The following is a 23,651-nucleotide window of genomic DNA, read 5'->3' on the forward strand; positions in this document are numbered from 1 at the left end:
GAGATGGCTAACCATTGGAGGTTTGGTAGAAGGGTTCTACCTTAGATAGCAGCCAATCATTTCCTTTTTAAAAAAAAAAGTTAGTCACCGTCAGCTGTTGGATGGTTAGTTTAGTTTTGGGAGTTAAAGTGCTTTTGCTTGTTCGTCTCTTCTATTGTGTAATTTGGTTAATTGTGTTGTAGGTTTTTGTTCATTATGGAAAATCTTTTAATACACCTTTCAAAAAAAAGAAATATCATGCTTAATAATTGCTGCCAGAGACAGATACACCCTTGATTTTATTTACTTAATTTTCCAATACAAAAATGGACTACTGCTTAGGAATACAAGAACCCAAGAGCAGAGATATGGCCCATCGAGCCTGCTCTGCCAGTAAATATGATCAAGGTTAATCTTGGGCTTCAACACCATTTTTCCACCCGCTCCCCATGTCCCTTGATTCCCCGAGACAGCAGAAACCTGTCTATCCCAGCCTTAAATAGAACAAAGAACAAAGAAATGTACAGCACAGGAACAGGCCCTTCGACCCTCCAAGCCCGTGTCGACCATGCTGCCCGACTAAACTACAATCTTCTACACTTCCTGGGTCCGTATCCCTCTATTCTCATCCTATTCATGTATTTGTCAAGATGCTCCTTAAATGTCACTATCGTCCCTGCTTCCACCACCTCCTCCAGGCACCCACTACCCTCTGTGTAAAAAAACTTGCCTCGTACATCGACTCTAAACCTTGCCCCTCTCACCTTAAAACTATGCCCCCTAGTAATTGACCCCTCTACCCCGGGGAAAAGCCTCTGACTATCCACTCTGTCTATGTGCTGTGCTGAACCCTCTGGGGGAGAGAATTCCAAAGATCCAAATACCTCTCAACTCAAACCTAAGTAATTGATTTTAAAAATATATATATTTTATTCAGGCATTAAAAAAACTAAAGCAGTAGTTAACATTATGCAACTTTATTCCCCCCCCCCCCCCCCCCGCCCATGCTCCCCAATCACACCCCCTCCTCCAGTAATGCCTTCCCCATTTTAACCCCCTTATTCCCCCGCTCCCCCTTTTGCTGACACCTCAATCCCCCTTAAAGAAGTCAATGAGCGGCTTCCACCTCCAAGCGAACCCATCAACCGATCCCCTCAGAAGGAACTTGGCATTCTCCAGCCTCAGGAATTCTGCCAGGTCACTCACCCACATCCAGCTTTCTGTGGCTCCAAGTCCTCTATTCAAGTAAAGAACAAAGAACAATACAGCACAGGAACAGGCCCTTCGGCCTCCAAGCCTGTACCGATCATGATACCACCCATGGCCAAAACCTTCAGCACTTCCTAGTGCCATATCACTCTATGCCCATCCTATCCATGTATTTATCGAGATGCCATTTGAACGCTGTTAATGTATCTGCTTCCACCTCCCCTGGCATGGCATTCCATGTACTCACCATCCTCTAAAAAATCCTGCCTCGCACATCTTCTCTAAACTTTGCCTCACGGACCTTAAGCCTATGCCCCCTAGTGACTGACCCCTCCACCCTGGGAAAGAGTGCCTGCCCATCCACTCTATCCATGCCCCTCATAATCTTGTAGGCCTCTATCAGGTGACCACTAAACCTCCATCGTTTCAATGAAAAATGTCTGAGTCTATTCAGTCGCTGCGCATAGCTAACGCCCTCCAGGCCAGGCAACATCCTGACAAACCTCCAAAGCCTCCACATCCTTCTGGCAGTGTGGCGACCAGAATTGTGCGCAATACCCTAGGGGTGGCCTTACCAAGGTTCTATACAACTGTAGCATGATTTGCCAGTTTTTATACCCGATGCCCCGTTCAATGAAGGCAAGCATTCCTTAAGCTTTCTTGACTACCTTGCCCACTTGTGTTGCCACTTTCAAAGATCTGTGGACCTGCATGCCCAGATCTCTCTAGACTTTCTATATTCCTAAGACTTTTGCCATTTATGATATATTTCCCCTCTGTCAGACCTACCAAAATGCATTACCTCACATTTGTCTGGATTAAACTGCATTTGCCAATTATCTGCCCAAATCTCCAATCTATCTATGTCCTGCTGTATCCTGTGACAATCCTCAACACTATCTGCCAGTCCACCAACCTTGGTATCATCCTCGAACTTACTAATCAGACCAGCTACATTTTCTTCCATATCGTTTATATACTACAAATAGAGGCCCCAGCACAGATACTGTGGAGCACCATTAGTCACAACCTTCCATTCAGAAAAACACCTTTCTATTGCTACCCTTTGCCTTCTGTGAACGAGCCAGTTCTGTATCCATCTTACTACCTCACCTCTGATTCTGTGTGACTTCACCTTTTCTACCAGTCTGCCATGAGGCACCTTGTCAAAGGCTTTACTGAAGTCCATGTAAACAACATCCACTGCCCTCCCCATATCAATCATCTTTGTCACCTCCTCAAAAAACTCGATCAAGTGGGACACAACCTCACCTTCACAAAACCATGCTGTCTATCGCTAATGAGTCCATTTGTTTCCAAATGGATATAAATCCTGTCCCTGAGAATTCTCTCCAATAATTTACCCAAGGCCAACGTGAGGCTCACCGACCTGTGGTTTCCTGGATTATCCCGGTTACCTTTGTTAAACAGCAGTACCACATTAGCTATTCTCCAGTCCTCTGGGATCTCACCTGTAGCCAATGAGGATACAAAGATGGCAGTTAATGCCCCAGCAATTTCCATCCCTTGCTTCCCTCAGTATTCTGGGGTAAATCCCATCCGGCCCAGGAGACTTATCCACCTTAATGTCTTAAATAAGACATGTCGCCGGGCTAGCAGAGAGCAAAGGCTAAGACATCGGCCTCTCTCACCCCCTGGACCACCGGGTCTTCCGACATCCCAAATACCGCTATCTCTGGACTCAGGGCCACCTTTACCCCCAACACCTCGGACAGTACATCCGCAAACCCCTGCCAGAGCCCCTTTAGCTTCAGACAATCCCAAAACATGTGGACATGATTTGCAGGCCTCCCTGTGCACGGTCCACACCCGTCGTCTACTCCCTCAAAGGACCTTCTCATCCACGCAGCCGTCATATGTGACCTGTGAATTACTTTAAACTGAATAAGGCTTAGACTCGCACACGATGAGGACGCATTCATCCTCCACAGGGCTTCCTCCCAAGTCCCAGCCTCCACCTCCCCACCCAGCTCCTCCTCCCACCTCCTCTTAGTGCCTCCCAATCTATCAGCTCCTTGTAAACGTCAGACACCTTCCCCTTCTCTATCTCCTCCTTCAACAGTACCTTGTCTTGCAACCCCAAGGGCGGCAACCCGGGAAAGGACGGCACTTCCCTCCTCACAAAATCACAAATCTGCAAATGCCTGAAACCATTCCCAGTTCAGCTCATACTCTTCTTCCATGTCCTCTAATATCGCAAAGTTGCCCCGTACAAACAGGTCCGCGGATCGCTCAATGCCTGCCTGCCGCCACCCCAGAAACATCACATCCAGCTCCCCCCAGTGCAAACCTATGATTAACACACCACACCAAAGCACCCTCCAGTCCCAAATGCTGCCTCCACTGCCCTCATACCCTCAAGGCCGACACCACCGCTGGGCTCAGAGTACCTGGCCGGCGAGAACGGCAGAGGCGCTGTTAACAATGCCCTCTTAACAATTAACAGCTGTTAAGCTCATTCCCCTATAAGAAGCTGCCTCCCAGTGTCAAGCGGGTGCTTGACTTGGGGATTTGGGATCATGGGGCTGCTGGGGAGGAGGGGGGAGGGGATGCTGCTTTACTGACAGAAAAGGAGCCAACATGGGGGAACAGAGGAAGAGTTCGGGTGGGGGCAGGGGCCTCCAATGGGAGGGCTCGAGTAAGCGGGGGACACGGGCTTGGGAAAGCGAGCAGCGGCGGCAAAAGAACGGAGGGGATTCATGGAACAGGTGGGGGGCATAGACCCGTGGAGATTCGCCCGGTCGAGGACAAAGGAGTTCTCTTTCTTTTCCCACGTCCACAACGTTTATTCCTGTATAGATTTCTTTGTGATGAGCAGGGCGTTAATCCCTAGGGTGGAGGGGACAGAATACTCGGCCATTGCAGTCTCCGATCATGCTCCACACTGGGTGGAATTGCGTCTTGGGGAGGAGAGGGGTCAACCCCACTATGGAGGCTAGATGTGGGGCTGCTAGCAGACGACGAGGTTTGTGGGCGGATAGGAGGAACATTAAAAATTACCTGGAAACTAATGGTATGGGAGAGGTAGCGGCATCCACGGTGTGGGAGGCCCTGAAGGCAGTTATCAGGGCGGAGTTAATCTCAATCAGATCCCATAGAGAGAAGAAAGAAAGAGCTGAGAGAGAAAGGCTAGTTGAGGAGATACTCAGAGTAGACAGGAGTTACGTGGAGACCCCCGAGACGGGGCTACTGAAGGAGCGCCGGGGGCTGCAGGCGGAATTCGACCTGCTGACCACTGGGAAGGCGGTAGCACAGCTGAGGAAAGCCAAAGGGGCTGTCTACGAATACGGGGAGAAAGCGAGTAGAATGCTGGTGCAACAACTTCGCAAGAGGGAGGCGGCCAGGGAAATTGGGGAAGTGCGTGATAAGGAGGGCAACATGGTCATGAACCCAGAGGGAGTGAACAAAGTCTTTAGAGCGTTTTATGGTAAATTGTATGAGTCAGAGCCCCCGCCGGGAGGGGAAGGGATGAAGCAATTCATGGACCAACTGAGGTTTCCAAAGGTGGAAGAGGATCTGGTGGAGGGACTGGGGGCCCCGATAGAGCTGGAGGAGATTGTAAAGGGTCTAGGGAACATGCAGTCGGGCAAGGCCCCGGGGCCGGACGGCTATCCTGTAGAATTCTACAAGAGATTTTCGGAGCTGTTGTGCCCACTCCTGCTAAGAACCTTTAATGAGGCCATGGAGAGAGGGACCCTCCCCCCAACAATGTCACGGGCTTCGATCTCACTCATCCTCAAGCGAGAGAAAGATCCACTAGAGTGTGGGTCTTATAGACCGATATCGCTCCTGAACGTAGACGCCAAACTGCTGGCCAAGGTCTTGGCTGCTAGAATTGAGGACTGTGTCCCTGGGGTGATAGGGGAGGATCAGACAGGCTTCGTCAAGGGCAGGCAATTGAACTCCAATGTACAGAGGCTCCTAAACATCATCATCATGCCCTCAGAGGGAGGGGAGGCAGAAGTAGTGGCATCGATAGATTCAGAGAAAGCCTTTGACCGGGTGGTATGGGAGTACCTGTGGGAAGCGCTAAGGAGGTTTGGATTCGGTGAGGGGTTCATAGGTTGGGTCCAGCTGCTCTACCAGGCCCCTGTGGCAAGTGTGTGCACGAACAGGGTGAGGTTGGAATACTTTAGGCTTCACTGGGGGACGAGGCAGGGGTGCCCCCTCTCCCCGTTATCATTCGCCCTTGTGATAGAGCCGTTGGCCATAGCGCTGCCGGCTTCAAAGAACTGGCAGGGGTTGGTCCGGTGGTGGTGGTGGTGGTGGCAAGGAGAGAGAGAGAGAGAGAGAGAGAGAGAGAGAGAGAGAGAGAGAGAGAGAGAGAGAGAGAGAGAGAGAGAGAGAGAGAGAGAGAGAGCGCATCGGGTCTCGCTCTATGCAGATGATCTGCTCCTGTACATCTCGGACCCATTAGAGGGGATGGGGGAGGTCATGCATATTTTGAGGGACTTTGGCAATTTCTCGGGGTACAAATTAAACAAGAAGAAAAGTGAGATGTTCATGACCCAAGCTAAGGGGCAGAAAGAGAGACTGGGAGAGCTTCTGCTTAAGATGGTCGAGAAGGGCTTTCGATACCTAGGCATACAGGTGGCTCGACAGTGGGATGCCCTCCACAAGCTTAATTTATCTCGGCTGGTAGAACAGATGGAGGGGGGCTTCAAAAGGTGGGACATGCTCCCGCTATCTCTAGCGGGGAGGGTGCAGACCGTTAAGATGACGGTCCTCCCCAGATTCCTGTTTGTCTTCCAGTGCCTACCCATCTTCATCCCCAAGTCCTTCTTTAAGCGGGTGAACAAGATCATCTCAGGATTCGGATGGGCAAATAAGACCTCGCGAGTAAAGAGACTGTACCCAGAGCGCAGTCGGGGGGGGGCTGGCGCTGCCGAACCTTTGCAGCTACTATTGGGCGGCTAATATAGACATGATTAGGAAATGGATATTGGGAGAGGGGTTAGAGGCAGCCTCGTGCAAAGGTACCAGCCTCGGGGCACTTGTAACCGCACCTCTGCCATTCTCGCCAGCCCGCTACTCCTCTGGTCCGGTGGTGGTGGCGGCATTAAAGATCTGGGGTCAGTGGAGAAGACACAGGGGGGTGGAGGGAGCCTCCGTTTGGACCCCGTTACGCAACAATCGCAGATTTATCCCGGGCAAGATTGACGGAGGGTTCCAAAACTGGCATCGGGCAGGAATTAAAAGGATGGGGGACCTGTTAGAGGACGGGACCTTTCCCTGCCTAAAAACGCTGGAGGAGAAATTCAATTAGCCCCCTGGAAATGCTTTCAATACCTTCAGGTGCGCGCCTTCCTCAAAAAACACGTGGTGGCTTCCGGGTGTGGCTATGCAGAGCTAGGTCGCATATTCGGAAGCTGCCGCTTGGAACGGACTTTTGGGATCTTTTACAGGGCCCCCATGGCATTTGTTTGACATTTCCCGGTGTCGGAAGAAGACTGTCATTCCCCTGACAGTGGCCCCCAGGAATGTTATGTCTTTTGGCTACCAGACCCGGCAGAAACAGTAAAAGATTTGGCTTGAGCTGCAGCAATAGACAAAGGCCTCTTCCAGCATGCAGACGGGGGAAGGGCAAGCTTAAAGCTGCAATCTGACTTGAGGGCCTCTATCAAAGGTGAATTCTAGCAGCAGAGGGAACTGTGAAAAGATCTACCAAGGCCACTGAAGAAGCAGGGACGAGGCTTCCGGTGGCGGCCATGGAGGAGTAGGTCGCGCATTCGGCAGCTCCCGCCTGGAACCGACTCTCAGACCTTTTTCAGGAGTTTCCATAGACTTTTTGGGGCAGACTGGTGAAGCGAACACTGCCAAAAGGATTCCCTCTCGACTTCCGGTTGCGGCTATGCGGAGCTAAGCTGCACGATTCGGCAGCTCCCGCTACCACGGACTTTCGGGCTCGTTAGAGGACCCCCAACGGAACTTTTTTTTTTTTGGATGCAACCCGTGGGGAAGGGAAGGGAGAGGTCCCCCTCCAACTTCTATGACACGGACCAGAAGTGTAACGACGAAAGGAGCGGCACTGGAGCAACGGGAGAAGCAAGGGAAAGAAAACAAAATGGCGGTGGCCAGGGACAAAGGGGAGCTGCAGGAGTTCATCAAGCGCTGCTTCGAGGAGCAGCGCGAGGAGATGCGCAAGGAGATGTTGGCGCCTATGCTTTCGGCAATTGAAGGACTCGGGATCACCCAGAAGGCCCACGAAGCTAAGATCCAGGAGGTACAGAAAAGAGTCAGTCAGAACGAGGACGAGCTCATGGGCCTGGCGGTGAGAGTGGAGCAGAACGAGGCCCTACACAAGAGGTAGGCGGGAAGACTCGAAGACCTGGAGAACAGGTCGAGGAGAAAGAATCTGCGAATCCTGGGTCTCCCTGAGGGAGTGGAGGGGGCTGATACGCGAGCACGATGCTCGAGGCGATGATGGGCACGAAGGCCCCTTCAAGGTCGCTGGAGTTGGACGGGGCACATCGGGTGCTGGCGAAGAAGCCCCAGGCAAATGAGCCGCCAAGGGCGATGATGGGGAGGTTCCACCGGTTCACGGACAGAGAGTGGGTCCTGAGATGGGCCAAGAAGGAGCGGAGCACTAAGTGGGACAATGCGGAGATCCGAATATACCCGAACTGGAGCCAGAGGTTGCAAAGTGGAGAGCGGGTTTCAACCGGGCCAAAGCGGCGTTGTACCGGAAAGAAGTGAAATTCGGAATGCTGCAGCCAGCGCGACTGTGGGTCACATACAAGGGCCAACACTATTACTTCGAAACGCCTGAAGTGGCGTGGTCTTTTGTACAAGCTGAAAAGTTGGACTCGGAGAGTTTGTGAGGGTGGGGGGATGTTTTGGGGTTTGATGTGTGATGGTTGTTGTATATAGGGGGTCAATCACGCGCAGGAAATGTTACATGGGCTGGGGGAGAGAGACAAGGCCGCGACAGGAGCTGCGCCAGAGGGGGCGGAGTGGGCTTTGGAAAGCGCGGGGTGTTTTCCCGCGCGTGGGAAGAAAGGCGGGAAGGGGAACGAAGGAATGCATATGGATTGGGAGACTCCTACGCGGGGAGGTCAATGGGACGGCGGGGGAAGCCGGGGTCAGCAGGCGTCAGCTGACTTACGGGAGTGACATGGGGGGAGCAAAAAAGCTAGACAGGGGTCTAGCGGGGAGGGGGAGGGGAGGGGGGAGAGAAAGGGTTGCTGCTGCACTGGCCGAAAGGGAATGGGACACAGAAGAGGTGGTCGGGACAGGGGTCCCCCCTCTGGGGGACTGGAGGGTGAGGGAGGCGTGGACACGGGACTGGCCCAGAAAAGGAGATGGCTAGTCGGCGGGGCAGGGGGTGGGGGTGGGGGGGTTGAGAGCCCCTCCAATCTGGCTGATAACGTGGAATGTGAGGGGCCTGAATGGGCCAGTGAAGAGGGCTCGAGTGTTCGCACACTTAAAGGGACTGAAGGCGGACGTGGCCATGCTCCAAGAGACACACCTGAAGGTGGCGGACCAGGTCAGGCTAAGAAAGGGATGGGTAGGACAGGTATTCCACTCGGGACTGGACGTGAGGTATAGAGGGGGGCAATATTGGTGGGAAAACGGGTGTCATTTGAGGCCAAGACTACTGAGGTGGACAATGGAGGGCGATATGTAATGGTGAGCGGTAGGCTGCAAGGGACGTGGGTGGTGTTGGTAAACGTATACGCCCCGAACTGGGATGATGCAGGATTCATGAAGCGCATGTTGGGGCGCATTCCGGACCTGGCGAAAGGAGGCCTGATAATGGGAGGGGACTTCAATACAGTGTTGGATCCAGCACTGGACCGCTCCAAATCAAGGACTGGAAAGAGGCCGGCGGCGGCCAAGGTACTTAGGGGGTTTATGGATCAGATGGGGGGAGTGGACCCATGGCGGTTTGCAAGGCCGCAGGCCAGGGAATTTTCTTTCTTCTCCCATGTACACAAAGCCTACTCCCGGATAGACTTCTTTGTTCTGGGTAGGGTGCTCATCCAGAGGGTGGAGGGGACGCAGTATTCGGCTATAGCCGTTTCGGACCATGCCCTGCACTGGGTGGAACTGGAGCTGGGAGAGGAGAGGGACCAACGCCCGTCGTGGCGGCTGGATGTGGGACTGCTGGCGGACGAGGTGGTGTGTGGGAAGGTGAGGGGGTGTATCGAAAGGTACTTGGAGGCCAACGACAACGGGGAGGTGCGGGTGGGGGTGGTATGGGAGGCGTTGAAGGCGGTGATCAGGGGAGAGCTAATTTCCATTAGGGCTCATAGGGAGAAGACAGAGGGTATGGAAAGGGAGAGGTTAGTGGGGGAGATTTTGAGAGTGGACAGGAGATACGCAGAGGCCTCGGAGGAAAGATTACTTGGGGAAAGACGACGGCTCCAGATGGAGTTTGACCTGTTGACCACAGGGAAGGCGGAGGTACAGTGGAGGAAAGCGCAGGGGGCGACCTACGAATATGGGGAAAAGGCTAGTCGGATGCTCGCACACCAGCTCCATAAGAGGATGGCAGCGAGGGAAATAGGGGGAGTCAAAGATGGAAGGGGAGCCACGGTTCGGAGTGCGACGAAAATAAACGAGGTATTCAAGGCCTTTTATGAAGAGCTGTACAGATCTCAACCCCCAGCGGGGAAGAGGGGATGAGACGATTCCTAGATCAGCTGAGATTCCCGAGGGTGGAGGAGCAAGAGGTGGCTGGTTTGGGGCCACCAATTGGGTTGGAGGAGCTGAGCAAGGGTTTGGGAGCATGCAGGCGGGGAAGGCCCTGGGACCGGACGGATTCCCGGTGGAGTTCTACAGGAAGTATGCAGACCTGTTGGCCCCGCTACTGGTGAGGACCTTTAATGAGGCAAGAGAGGAGGGGACCCTGCCGCCGACAATGTCGGAAGCGACAATTTCTTTGATCCTAAAGCGGGACAAGGACCCACTGCAATGTGGATCGTACAGGCCGATCTCGCTCCTCAATGTGGATGCAAAGTTGCTGGCAAAAGTGCTGGCCACGAGGATCGAGGACTGTGTCCCGGGGGTAATCCACGAGGACCAGACGGGATTTGTAAAGGGCAGGCAACTAAACACCAATGTGCGGCAGATCTTAAACGTGATAATGATGCCATCGGAGGAGGGAGAGGCGGAGATAGTGGCAGCTGTGGACGCGGAGAAGGCCTTTGACCGAGTAGAGTGGGAGTACCTCTGGGAGGTGCTGCGTAGGTGAGGATTCGGGGTAGGGTTTATCAATTGGGTTAAGCTCCTTTACAGAGCCCCGATGGCGAGTGTAGTGACGAACCAACGGAGGTCGGAGTACTTTCGACTGTACCGAGGGACGAGGCAGGGGTGCCCCCTGTCCCCCCTGTTGTTCGCATTGGCGATCGAACCATTGGCCATGTCATTGTGGGAGTCTAATAAATGGAGGGGGGTGGTCCGAGGGGGAGAAGAGCATCGGGTGTCGCTATATGCGGATGACCTGTTGCTGTACGTGGTGGATCCAATGGAGGGGATGGTGGAGGTCATGCAGACTCTAAGGGAGTTTGGGGAGTTTTCGGGCTATAAGCTCAATGTAGGGAAGAGTGAGCTCTTTGTATTACAGGCGGGGGACCAAGAAAGAGGGACGGGGACCTACCGCTGAGGAGGGCGGAGGGGAGCTTTCGGTATCTGGGATCCAGATAGCCAGGAGTTGGGGGACCCTACATAAACTGAATCGGACGAGGTTGGTGGAGCAAATGGAGGAGGATTCCAAAAGATGGGAAATGTTACCGCTCTCGCTGGCAGGTAGAGTGCAGTCGGTCAAAATGGTGGTCCTTCGAGGTTTCTGTTTGTGTTTCAGTGCCTTCCCATCGTGATCACTAAGGCCTTTTTTAAGAGAGTAGGCAGGAGTATTATGGGGTTTGTGTGTGCGAATAAGACCCCGAGAGTAAGGAGGGGGTTCCTGGAACGCAGTAGGGACCGAGGAGGGTTGGCGCTGCCAAACCTGGGGAGCTACTACTGGGCAGCAAATGTAGCGATGATCCGCAAGTGGGTTATGGAGGGAGAGGGGGCGGCATGGAAGAGGATGCAGATGGCGTCCTGTAAAGGAACAAGCCTGGGGGCATTGGTGATGGCACCGCTGCCGCTCTCGCCGACAAAGTATACCACGAGCCCGGTGGTGGCGGCAACGCTAAGGATCTGGGGCCAGTGGAGACGGCACCGGGGTGCAATGGGAGCATCGGTGTGGTCCCCGATCAGGGGTAACCACCGGTTTGTCCCGGGGAAGATGGACGGGGGGTTCCAGAGCTGGCATCGGGCTGGGATTGGAAGAATGGGGGACCTGTTCATCGACGGGACGTTTGCGAGCCATGGGGCACTGGCGGAGAAGTTCGAGTTACCCCCGGGAAATGCCTTTAGATATATCAGGTGAGGGCTTTTGTGAGGTGACAGGTGAGGGAATTCCCGTTGCTCCCGGCACAAGAAGTTCAAGATAGGGTGATCTCGGGTGTATGGGTCGGGGAGGGCAAGGTGTCGGAAATACACCAGGAGTTGAAAGAAGTATATTAAATGTGTTGTACATTAAGTGTTAATCAACCTTGCAAGACATAACCGGTTCTACTGGTACACAGTCTGAGTAAGTGTAGGGTACCTTGGAAGAAATGTAGAAGTGGGATGTGCTGCCACTGTCATTTGCGGGACGGATGCAGACAGTAAAGATGATGGTGCTGCCAAGATTCCTGATCATATTCAGACCCAACTGATCATTTGTCCCAAAGTCGTTCATTAAAAAGGTTAACGTTGATCTCTGGGTTTGTATGGGCGGGGAAGACCCAGCGGATCAAAGATTTTTTTTGCAAGGGGGGATTGCGATTCCGAATATAATGAACTAGTCATGGGTAGCAAACATCGCCATGGTTAAGAAATGGGTAGTGGGGGAGGGGTCAGCATGGTGAAAATAGGAGGAGTAGGCCATTTGGCACTTCGAGCCTACTTTGCTGTTCAATATGATCATGGCTAATCCTGCACAGCCTTCTGTAGTCGAGAATTCCACAGGTTCACTACCGTTTGAGTGAAGAAGTTTTTCCTCAAGTCAGTCCTATATGGTCTACCCCGTAACCTGAGACTGTGTCCCTGGTTCTAGATTCCACAACCAGGGAAAACATCCTCCATACATCTAGACTGTCCAGCCTTGAAGATTTTATACATTTTAATAAGAATCCTCTCATCCTTCTAAGTTCTGGTGAATACAGGCCCAGTCGAACCAATCTCTCCTCATAGGACAATCCCGCCAACACTGCTATCAGCCTAGTGAACCTCCGTTTCACTCCCTCTATGGCAAGTATATCCTTTCTTAGGTAAGGAGATCAAATTACCCCAATACTCCAAGGCCCTATATAACTGCAGCAAGGCACATCTACTTCTGAACTCAGATCCTCTTGCAATGAAGGCCAACATGATGATGCGATTAAAATTGGGGATGCGCAAGAGGCCAGAATTGAAGGAGTGCAGATATCACAGAGGGTTGTAGGACTAAGATTAGAAATTAGGAGGGAAAGGGCAGCACGGTGGTGCAGTGGGTTAGCCCTGCTGCCTCACGGTACCGAGGTCCCAGGTTCGATCCCGGCTCTGGTCACTGTCCGTGTGGTGTTTGCACATATGCCCCGTGTCTGCATGGGTTTCTCCCCAGAACCCAAAAAGATGTGCAGGCTAGGTGGATTGGCCATGCTAAATTGCTCCTTAATTGGAAAAAATGAATTGGGTACTCTAAATTTATAGAAAAGAAAAGAAATTAGGAGGATCGAGGCCATGGAGAGCAAAACATTCAGAGCAAGACATTGCTTAAATACAATTTAATGAATACAATGTGTGTTATCATCATGATACAAACTGAAGAAAATACAACACTATCCCCACTCCGAGGTCATCTTACTGAAACCGAATAATGCAGTCTATCGACCAGCCAACAACAGAACATTGTCTCTCTCTGTAATCTGGTCATTTTCTAAAATCATTCTCACTGCATTTTTTCCAAAAGTTAGGCTGCCTTTCTAACATACTTCTTTCCTTAATAAGGAAATACTCTCCTCTGGTGTTGATTTTTGGTAAAAATTGATTTACCAACCCAAGAGTCGAGCTTACTTGATATTGAATCCATGCTGAAGTCAAATAAATACGATTACTGCAGCAATTGCAGGTTGAGTAATGTTTAGTCATCCCATTACAGGAAATATATCAAAGCAATGGAAAACGTACAGGGCAGATTAGTAGGATGTTACAAGAGAAGGGTGGATACACTTATGAAACAAGATTGGAAAACTTTTAGGACTGTTCTTACCACTTGAGTACAGGAAGTAAATGGGCAACATAATGAAGATGCACATAGTTATGAAGGTTGCAATAAGGTAACTAGTCACACTGGGCAGCGAGACATTACACCAGTTTAAGATAATCACAAAAGAGTTGATGTGGGAGAAGGACGGGTTCGTAGGAGGAGAGTAAAAATGGTTCGGACATGGAATTCTCTGGTACAAATTGAAGCAAAGTCCTAGAGTTCTTTGAGTAGGGAAATCATTACATGAAAGAGAAAAGTATTAACAGGTATGGTGAGTAAACAGCGGAGTAGGATTAGACTGGCCTATGAGGAGAAAAATATCAGCAGAGATAGGGAGTCGAACGGCTTGTTTCTGTACTGGTACAGTAAGATTTACGGATTGCGGTTCCATCTTCTACCAGTTTGAAAGAGAATATTTTAAACCCCATTTACTTTCTCCCCCCCCCCCCCCCAAGCACTTGGCTATTATTTCAGATCTCCAGCATCCGCAGTATTTTGCTTTTACTCAAGTCCCACCCCAAGTTCTCCACCATTTGCTTCCTTTAAAGAAAAAGACAGTGTGATACTCGGCTTATGGTATGATTGGTAGTAAAGTTGGCTTGCTGACCAATTGTGCCTGTTCAGTAAAATTCAACTGATGAATTAGAAAGCTCCTTTGATACTTACTGCTCCTTTAGTACTGAATGGATGCACTTCTTCTGGGATGCACTAAGTGAGATGCTCTTTCTCCGTGGACTATCTTCCCCATGTATTTCCCTCTGTTGATATCCATTCTTCATATGCACCTGAAATGAACAGGGTTATAATTACATTATTTGGGGAGGGGTAAAATCAACAACATATTTGATTGCATTTGTTTAGACACTGACTGGCCCATATTGAGGATCAATCTCATGCTTTCAGATTTAAGTGGTACTCTCAAATTGGTTGCTCTTTCCGTCCCAGCTGTATAAGAAACATACTAACAGCAACCTGGCTCATTTGTTTTCAGCTCACTAAATTTCAGCAAAATCATAGAGTGTAAATGATTTGAACTCTTTCACATCCACTCCCAGCTCAACTAAATGCAACAGCTTCAGTTAATCTTGTGGCTAATTTAAAAAGCAGACTTGCATTTATGTATCACCTTTCATGACCACCGATGGCTCAAAGTGCTTTTATTTTGAAGTAGAGTCAGAGTGGCAGCCATTTGACACACAGCAATGTGATAATGACAAGATAATTATTTTTAATGACTTTTGACTCACGGATAAATATAAAAGACACCAGAGATAACTCCCCAGCCCTTCTCTGAAACAGTGCCATGAGATCTTTGAACCCCACCTGAGAGGAAGATAGGGTCGCAGTTTAACATCTCATCTGAAAGTTGCCACCTCCAGCAACGTAGCACTCCCTCACGACACTGGAGTATCAGCCGAGATTTTTATGGAGCGGGACTTTCTGATTCAAAGGCAGAAGTGCTGCCAACTAAGCCATGACTGACACCATGTAACTCCACAGTAACTCCATCCTGCATTTATTAAAAGAGGACATCCGAGACAAAAATCAGGGCATTGGTGTATTTTATTCCTCAGCACCTTCCACCTCGTGAGAAGATGCTTTGCACCTTGTAATCAGCTCTGTTGAGCATTTCCTGATGTGGCTCAGGTGTCCCAGCCTGGCATGGCAGCCTCTGGCACATTTGCCGCAGATGAAGATAGTGGCTTGAGAAAATGCACTGGCCTGTTTTCTCTGAGCACCTCTTCCCTTTCCATTTCTCCTCCTCTGCCAATGCTCCGCCAGTCAGCCTGCCAAAATCATGGCAGTCCGCAACTGTCTCCCAGTTGTCAGCGTCAATGTTCACCACCTTCATATCTCGTTGCAGAGGTCTTTGTAGTAGAGGTATGGATGCCCAGAAGTGACTAGTTCACCAAATAGAAAGTCTTTGGGTATATGGTCATCATCCATCTGATGAACATAGCTGAGTTAGCACAGACTGGCTTAGTAATAAGTGTATGCTAATGAATTAGTATGCTCCAGAACCCGAGTTGACACCAAGAGGTGTCCGGGATGCATCCGAGACAACAAAGGTACAAAGTACTGAATATTTTCTCCTGCCTAGCAGATGTTGTCCAGGTTTTACTACTGTAGAGGAGTACACCGAGGATGTAGGCTTAGTAGACTCCCAGATTGATGCTCTTGGTCAGATTACTGTTACAGTTTTCAAATAGCTGGAGTTAAAGTGGAGGTTTCTTCCCCGAATCAATTTGGAAATGAAACCTCAAAGGATGACTTGTTAGCAGGACACGGTCAAGTTGATTGAAATTAGGGCATGAGCTGATTTTTTCTCTCACTAACTGTATATAGCTGTCATGAGAATGTCGCTTTAAGAAATGGTTAGCTGCTCATGTTACTGCAGTGATGTCAGAGTTGGGTGGAGCTGAGCTCTGGTTCTGCTTTTTAATTTCACTTTGAGAAAAGTTTGGGTGTGTCTGTATTTTGGTTTCGTTTTGTAGTGTGTTGCAGCTGAAGTCAGACAAAGCAGCTGTACTGTTGATCTCTCTCTGCCATGAAAAACTCTCTCTTAATCATTTGGTGAATTCAGAATTATAAATGTTTTCAGTATTGAATGTAAACCCTGGTGTGCTTCTGTTTAAAGGTTTGTTAAGTCTTCTGGGTGTTAAAAGGACAGCATACAGATTACTTAGTGTTGTATTCTTTGGGGGGTGTATTTGATTTACTGGTTGCTAAGATGTTCACTGTTTGTTTTAAAAAGGTTAACTTGAGTTCATAGAATAAACATTGTTTTGTTTTAAAAAATACTGGTCCATTTCTGCTGTACCATACCTGTAGAGTGAGCCGTGTGCTCCCCATACCACAATCTATTAAAAGATGTGGGTCAAGGTGAACTCCATGATACACTTTGGGATTCTCTAAACCCTGACCCATAACAATAGCCAAAGCATTAGTAGTTACAGGGAGACTAGTTCATCTTTCTATGAGAAACCTCCTACCATTGTCTCTTTAATCACGGGCACTGAGTGCTAGAGGTTTTGGGATCAGATAGAGCCCGGGAGAATCTCCCACTGTTTATAGTTTTGGCAGGAAACTTGAAATCTGAATTAAGGCAGATTCAAGCCACACACAGGAGATAAACTGTAACTTCACAAAAGCTTATCAGACTCAAAAAACATAATTAAAATGGGGTTTAAACTTCTCATGAGCCAATTCCATTTTGTTTTAAAGCAGGATTTCGTAAAGCGAATAAAAACACAATATTCTATGAATAAGACGACCAGAGGGTATAATGCTGTTAATTTAAAATTACGACGCAAGCACTAGCGGTCAGTCATTCCGCAATGCCTATGTCGAAGCAATTCTACTATATTGCTCTCAACATCTTTCCCTGCCCGAAATATTTAAACAATAATAACTCGCCATCTTGTCTGCCAATTGTTCCAACGTTACCTTTTGCAAAACAAAGATAAAAAATACACTTTATAAACATACATAGAAAATACAAGCAGGAGGAGGCCGTTCGTCCCGTCGAACCTGCTCCGCCATTCATTATCATGGCTGATCAAGTTCAATATCCTGATCACGCCTTCCGCCTCATATCCTTTGATCCCTTGAGCCCCAGGAGCTATACCTAATTCCTTCTTGAAATTACACAACATTTTGGCCTCAACTACTTTCTGTGGTAGCGAATTCCATAGATTCACCACTCTCTGGGTGAAAAAATTTCACCTCACCTCAATCCGAAAAGATTTATCCCTTCTCCTTAAACTATAATCCATAGTTCTGGACTCCCCCACCACCGGGAACATTCTTTCTGAGTCTATCCGCTTTAATCCTGTTAGAATTTTAAAGTTATGAGATCCCTCTCACTCTTCTAAACGCCAATTTAATCCAAACCGACTTAGTCTCTCCTCATATGACAGCCCAGCCTTCCCAGGAACCAGCCTGATAAACCTTCGCTGCACTCCCTCCATAGCAAGAACATCCTTCCTCAGATAAGGACACCAAAATGGAGGTGTGGCCTCACCAATGCCCTATACAATTGCAGTAAACATCTCTATCCCTGTACTCAAATCATCTCGCTATAAAGACCAACATGTCATTTGCCTTGTTCACTGCCTGCTGTACCTACGCGCTTACTTTCAGCGACTGATACACGAGGACACCAAGGTCTTGCTGAGTATCCAGCTCTCTCAATTTACACGCATTTAAATAATAATCTGCCTTCCTACTTTTGCTACCGAAGAGGATAACCTCACATTTATCGACATTATACGGCATGTACCATGCGTATACCCACTCACTCAGCCTGTCTACATTCTGCTAAAACATCTCTGCATCCTCCTTGCAACGCACCCTCCCACCCAACTTTGTATTACCTGCAAATTTGGAGATCATACATTTAGTTCCCTCGTCCAAATCATTAATATATATGAACAGTTGGGTAATATGAACAGTTGGGGTCCAAGCACAGGTCCCTGTGGTACCCCACTAGTCACTGTCTGCCAATCAGAAAAAGTAAGAAGTCTTACAACACCAGGTTAACGTCCAACAGGTTTGTTTTGAATCACTAGCTTTCTGAGCGCTGCTCCTTCCTCAGGTGAATGAAGAGGTAGGTTCCAGAAACATACATATAGACAAAGTCAAAAATGCCAGACGATACTTTGAATGCGAGTCTTTGCAGGTAATTAAGTCTTTACAGGTCCAGATGGAGCTGGTTAAAGAGGTGTGAATTGTCTCAAGCCAGCACAGTTGGTAGGATTTTGCAAGCCCAGGCCAGATGGTGGGGGGGTGAATGTAATGCGACATGAATCCAAGGTCCCGGTTGAGGCCACACTCATGTGTGCGGAACTTGGCTATACGTTTCTGCTCGGCGATTCTGCATTGTTACATGTCCTGAAGGCCGCATTGGAGAACACTTACCCGAAGATCAGAGGCTGAATGCCCTTGACTGCTGAAGTGTTCCCCAACTGGTAGGGAACATTCCTGCCTGGCAATTGTTGCGCGATGTCCCTTCATCCGTTGTCGCAGCGTCTGCATAGTCGCACCAATGTACCATGCTTCGGGACATCCTTTCCTGCAGCGTACGAGGTAGACAATGTTAGCCGAGTCGCATGAGTATGTACCACGTACCTGGTGGGTGGTGTTCTCACGTGCAATGGTGGTACCCATGTCGATGATCTGGCACGCCTTGCAGAGATGAGCAAGGCAGGGTTATGTGGTGGCTGTTCTGAAGGCTGGGTAGTTTGCTGCAAACAATGGTTTATTTGAGGTTGCGCGGTTGTTTAAAGGCAAGTAGTGGGGGTGTGGGGGATACGGCGCACGACTCATCGATCGACAGTTCCAACGAGCCACAGCAAAGAACCACATCGACCTCCTAAGAGAAGCACGCAACACAACCGACAGAGTACCCTTCGTCGTCTAATATTTCCCCGAGCGGAGAAACTATGACATCTTCTTCGCAGCCTTCAACACGTCATCGATGAAGACGTATATCTTGTCAAGGTCATCCCCACACCCCTACTAGTTGCCTTCAAACAACCGCGCAACCCAGCGTTCAGAACAGCAACCACGACACCACACAACCCTGCCATGGCAATCTCTGCAAGACGTGCCAGATCATCGACATGGGTACCACCATTATACGTGAGAACACCACCCATCAGGTACGTGGTACATACTCGGCCAACGTTGTCTACCTTATACGCTGTAGGAAAGGATGTCCTGAAGCGTGGTACATTGGCGTGACCATGCAGACACTGCGACAACGGATAAACGGACTCGTGCGACTCGGCCAACGTTGTCTACCTCATATGCTGCAGGAAAGGATGCCCCGAAGCGTGGTACATTGGCGAGACCATGCAGACACTGCGACAACAGATAAACGGACATCACACAACAATTGCCAGGCAGGAATGTTCCCTTCTGGTCGAGGAACACTTCAGGAGACAAGGGCATTCAGCATCTAATCTTCGGGTAAGCGTTCTCCAAGGCTGCCTTCAGGACGTGCAACAACGCAGAATCACCGAGCAGAAACTTATAGCCAAGTTCCACACACTAGTATGGCCTCAACCGGGGCCTTGGATTCATGTCACATTACATTCACCCTCCGCCATCTGGCCTGGGCTTACGAAATCTCACCAACTGTGCTGGCTTGAGACAATTCACACTTCTTTAACCTGCTCCATCTGGACCTGTAAAGACTTAATTACCTGCAAAGTCTCGCCTTGCATTTTTGACTTTGTCTATATATATGTTTCTGGAATCCACCTCTTCATTCACCTGATGAAGGAGCAGTGCTCCGAAAGCTAGTGATTCGAAACAAACCTGTTGGGCTTCAACTTGGTGTTGTAAGACTTCTTACTGTGCTCACCCCAGTCCAACGCCGGCATCTCCACATCAATTATAAAAAGAACTATTTATTCCAACTTTTTGCTTCCTCACCAGCTTTCTATCCATCTCAAGACAATACCCGTAATCCCATGCTCTTTAGCTTTACATAACTTGCATTTGTATGGCACCTTTCTCAAACTCAGGAAGTATTTTACAGTCAGTGATGTTGTCACTGTTCCATTGTAATATTGGTAAAGAAAAAGTAATGGAGCAATTAATGGCACTGCAAGCTCACAAGTCCCCTCAACCCAGGTGAGATCCCAGAGAACTGGAGAATAGCTAATGTGGTACCGCTGTTTAAGAAAGGTAGCAGGGAGAATCCTGGAAACTATAGGCCGGTGAGCCTCACATCGGTAGTAGGTAAATTATTGGAGAGAATTTTCAGGGACAGGATTTTTACCCATTTGGAAACAAACGGATTCATAAGCGATAGACAGCATGGTTTTGTTAACCGGCGGTCGTGCCTCACTAACTTGATCGAGTTTTTTGAAGAGGTAACAAAGATGATTGATGAGGGGAGGGCAGTGGATGTTGTTTACATGGACTTCAGTAAAGCCTTTGACAAGGTGCCTCATGGCAGACTGGTAGAAAAGGTGAAGTCACACAGAATCAGAGGTGAGGTAGTAAGATGGATACAGAACCGACTCGGTCACAAAGGCAAAGGGTAGCAGTAGAAGGGTGTTTTTCTGAATGGAAGGTTGTGACTAGCGGAGTTCCACAGGGATCTGTACTTGGGCCTCCGTTGTTTGTAGTGTACATAAACAATTTGGAGGAAAATGTAGCCGATCTGATTAGTAAGTTCGCGGATGACAGCAAGGTTGGTGGAGTGGCAGATAGTGTTGAGAATTGTCAGAAGATACAGCAGGACAGAGATACGTTGGAGACTTGGGCAAAAAAATGGCAAATGGAGTTGAATCAGGACAAATGTGAGATAATGCATTTTGGTAGGTTTAACATCGAGGGGAAATATACCATAAGTGGTAAAACTCTTAGGAATATAGAAAGTCAGAGAGATCTGGTCGTGCAGGTCCACAAATCTTTGAAGGTGGCAACACAAGTGGACACAGTAGTCAAGAAAGCATACAGAATGCTATCATTCATTGAACGAGGCAGAATATAAAAACTGCCAAGTCATGCTACAGTTGTATAGAACCTTGGTACGGCCGCACATGGAATATTCCGCACAATTCTGGTCGCCACACTACCAGAAGGATGTGGAGGCTTTGGAGAGGTTGCAGGAGGTTTACCTGTGTCATGACTGTCCCCAAGAAATGTTTTTGACTTATCACATGGCTTCAGTGATGTCATCATGTGGGTGGAGCTGGGCTGTGGCTCGGAGTTTTACTTTAGTTTTGGTTTGTGCTCGTTTTAGTGGCTCGAGTTTTTTGCTTTCGTTTTCACATTTGCCTGCTGTATTCAGGCAGACAAGTATCTTGGAGTGTCTCTGCATTTTAAAAACTGTTTCCAGACTGCTTGATAACTTGAAAATAAATAATTGTTTTCTGGAGGAAATTCAAACCTGCTTTGGAAAGGACTCAAAAGTATCAATACCAGGTCTTGAGTGCTGTGAGCTGGGCCACACCTTTGAAAAGGGTTTTCTGGTTCATGGGATCTTGTTAAATTGGAACAGTTTAAGGGGGACATTTATTAAGGGTTATACATAGAGTGCTGTAGCTGTGTGGGGTATTTATGTTTATAGTTGATAAAAATGCTTACTGTGTGTGTTTATAAAAACGTTAACTAAATTCGTAGATTAAAATTTTTAATCTACTTTTTGATTCAAAGTGCTTAAGGCCTCTGTTGAAGATCACCTGAAAGGCAGGCCCATCGTAACCAAAATCAATAAACGTAGGTCAGGTGAACTCTCATGACATACTCTCGAGTTTTCTAAACCATGGCCACAACACCCGGATGTTGCCTGGTCTGGAGGGTGTAAGCCATGTGGAGAGGCTGAATAGACTTGGATGGCTTTCATTAGAAAGACAGGTTGAGGGGTGACCTGATAGAGGTCTACAAGATTACGAGGGGCATGGATAGAGTGGATGGGCAGGCACTCTTTCCCATTGTGGAGAGGGTCAGTCACCAGGGGGCATAGGTTTAAGGTCCGTGGGGCAAAGTTTAGAGGAGATGTGCGAGGCAGGTTTTTGACGCAGAGGATGGTGAGTGCCTGGAACTCGTTGCCAGGGGAAGTTATGGAAGCAGATACCTTAATGGCATTCAAAAGGCATCTTGACAAACACATGGATTGAATGGGTATAGAGGGATACAGCACAAGGAAGCGCTGAGGGTTTTGGCAAAGGTTGGAATCATGTCCGGTACAGGTTTGGAGGGCCGAAGGGTATGTTTCTGTGCTGTATTGATCTTTGTTCCAATGGTCCAACATCCTAGGGTTTACAAAAAAAACTTGGCTTCAAAGATAATAGATGCACTGGTTGTGACCTTTCAAAATTCCCTGGATCTGAAACTGTCCCAAAGATTCAAAGGTAGTAAATGCAAACGAGCTATTCAAGAAAAGGGAGAAAGAAAGCAGAAACGATAATTGCCAGAGAGGCTGAGATGTTGTAACAGGGAACTTCATTAATCACCATATAGTTAGGAAGCGTTGCCATGGTTTTATGAAAGGAGAATTGCATTTGACAAATCTATTAGATTTTTTTAAAATGGAGCAACTAGCGGGGTAAATAAGGGGAAACAAGTGGATGTAATATATTTTGATTTTCAGAAGCACAAGGTGCCACACAAGAGGTTGTAATATTATGGGTAATAGCATAGATTGAAGATTGGCCAAAGGGCACTGGTAGAACACCCTCAGCGGTTTGTTGATCAAAGCCACAGAATCGGTTTCTTCTCCTAAACAGCAATATAGAAAATTACATCCATATGGTGGCAACTACCACAATGCGGCAGTGATCCAGTATTCCACTGAATTGGCAATTCTAGTTCCAAAATTACATCAATTTCAAAAAAGGAGCTTTAACCCAAAATCGGTCTCAGAAGCAAGAATGAAACCCACTGAGCCATGCTGACAATTTCTGTATAACATCCTGAAGAGCCAAGGTGGAAGTGCATTTTTAAGCAGTCATGTCAGGAGTTGTGTTGCTGTGTAATTAGTAGCAATATATGAAGTTGGTGTGGTTTGCGTTTTTCAGAAGAAACCAAATTCCATAGAAACAGCCATCTTATAAGATACTAAACAAGATTATTGATACCTGCTTAACGCTGTTTCCCAGGTCCATGAGCTGTTCCTTGATACTTTTAAGTTCTTTCGTCATGTCTTTCTCACTGTCCGACAGCACAGGAAGCTTGGAATTGAAATTGTGCAAGACTCTTTTCATCCTGTAAAGCCGAGGTATCTCAAAATAAATCTTTTTCTTAATAACCACACGCATGCCCACCCATTTCATTATTGACAGTAGGAAAGAAGACGTTCTATTCTTGACCCATACCTATTCATGATGTCTTCTTGGTTGTCTCGTGTGGCTTCAAATTTGTCAGCAATTATCTCCGCCATTTCCCGCATTAACTTCCTGATGGAAGAAATTAGTTTTGATCAGCACTTCTGAAGCTGAATTGCCAACAGTTTAAAAGAAAGCTGTTCTAGCTCTAGCAACAATTGCTGGTGGAATCTGAATCCAATTAAAATAATTGATACATTTTGTAAATACAATGTATTGAAAAGCAAGTGGTGAAAAACTTCAACATGCTGAGATCATTGCTCCTGGCTCAGGTTGATTTTCTCCATCTCTCCATCACGCAATGTAGGTCACAGTGATAT

The 23,651-nt window shown here is 48.3% G+C and overlaps 1 protein-coding gene across 1 annotated transcript in view; it reads right to left on the reverse strand.

The window, feature by feature from the left end:
• The window catches only part of nup88 (nucleoporin 88), a 108,205-nt gene that overhangs the window by 3,868 nt on the left and 80,686 nt on the right, over positions 1–23,651 (reverse strand). The window contains exons 14-16 of the mRNA XM_072469137.1: positions 23,323–23,403; positions 23,086–23,212; positions 14,153–14,271 (exon numbers count right to left, since the gene is read on the reverse strand). Of these exons, the coding sequence (XP_072325238.1) occupies positions 14,153–14,271; positions 23,086–23,212; positions 23,323–23,403 (327 nt within the window). The remainder of the gene's footprint in view (positions 1–14,152; positions 14,272–23,085; positions 23,213–23,322; positions 23,404–23,651) is intronic.

Source organism: Scyliorhinus torazame, chromosome 12 (genome assembly GCF_047496885.1).
Source record: "Scyliorhinus torazame isolate Kashiwa2021f chromosome 12, sScyTor2.1, whole genome shotgun sequence".
In the NCBI taxonomy this organism is placed as follows: domain Eukaryota; kingdom Metazoa; phylum Chordata; class Chondrichthyes; order Carcharhiniformes; family Scyliorhinidae; genus Scyliorhinus; species Scyliorhinus torazame.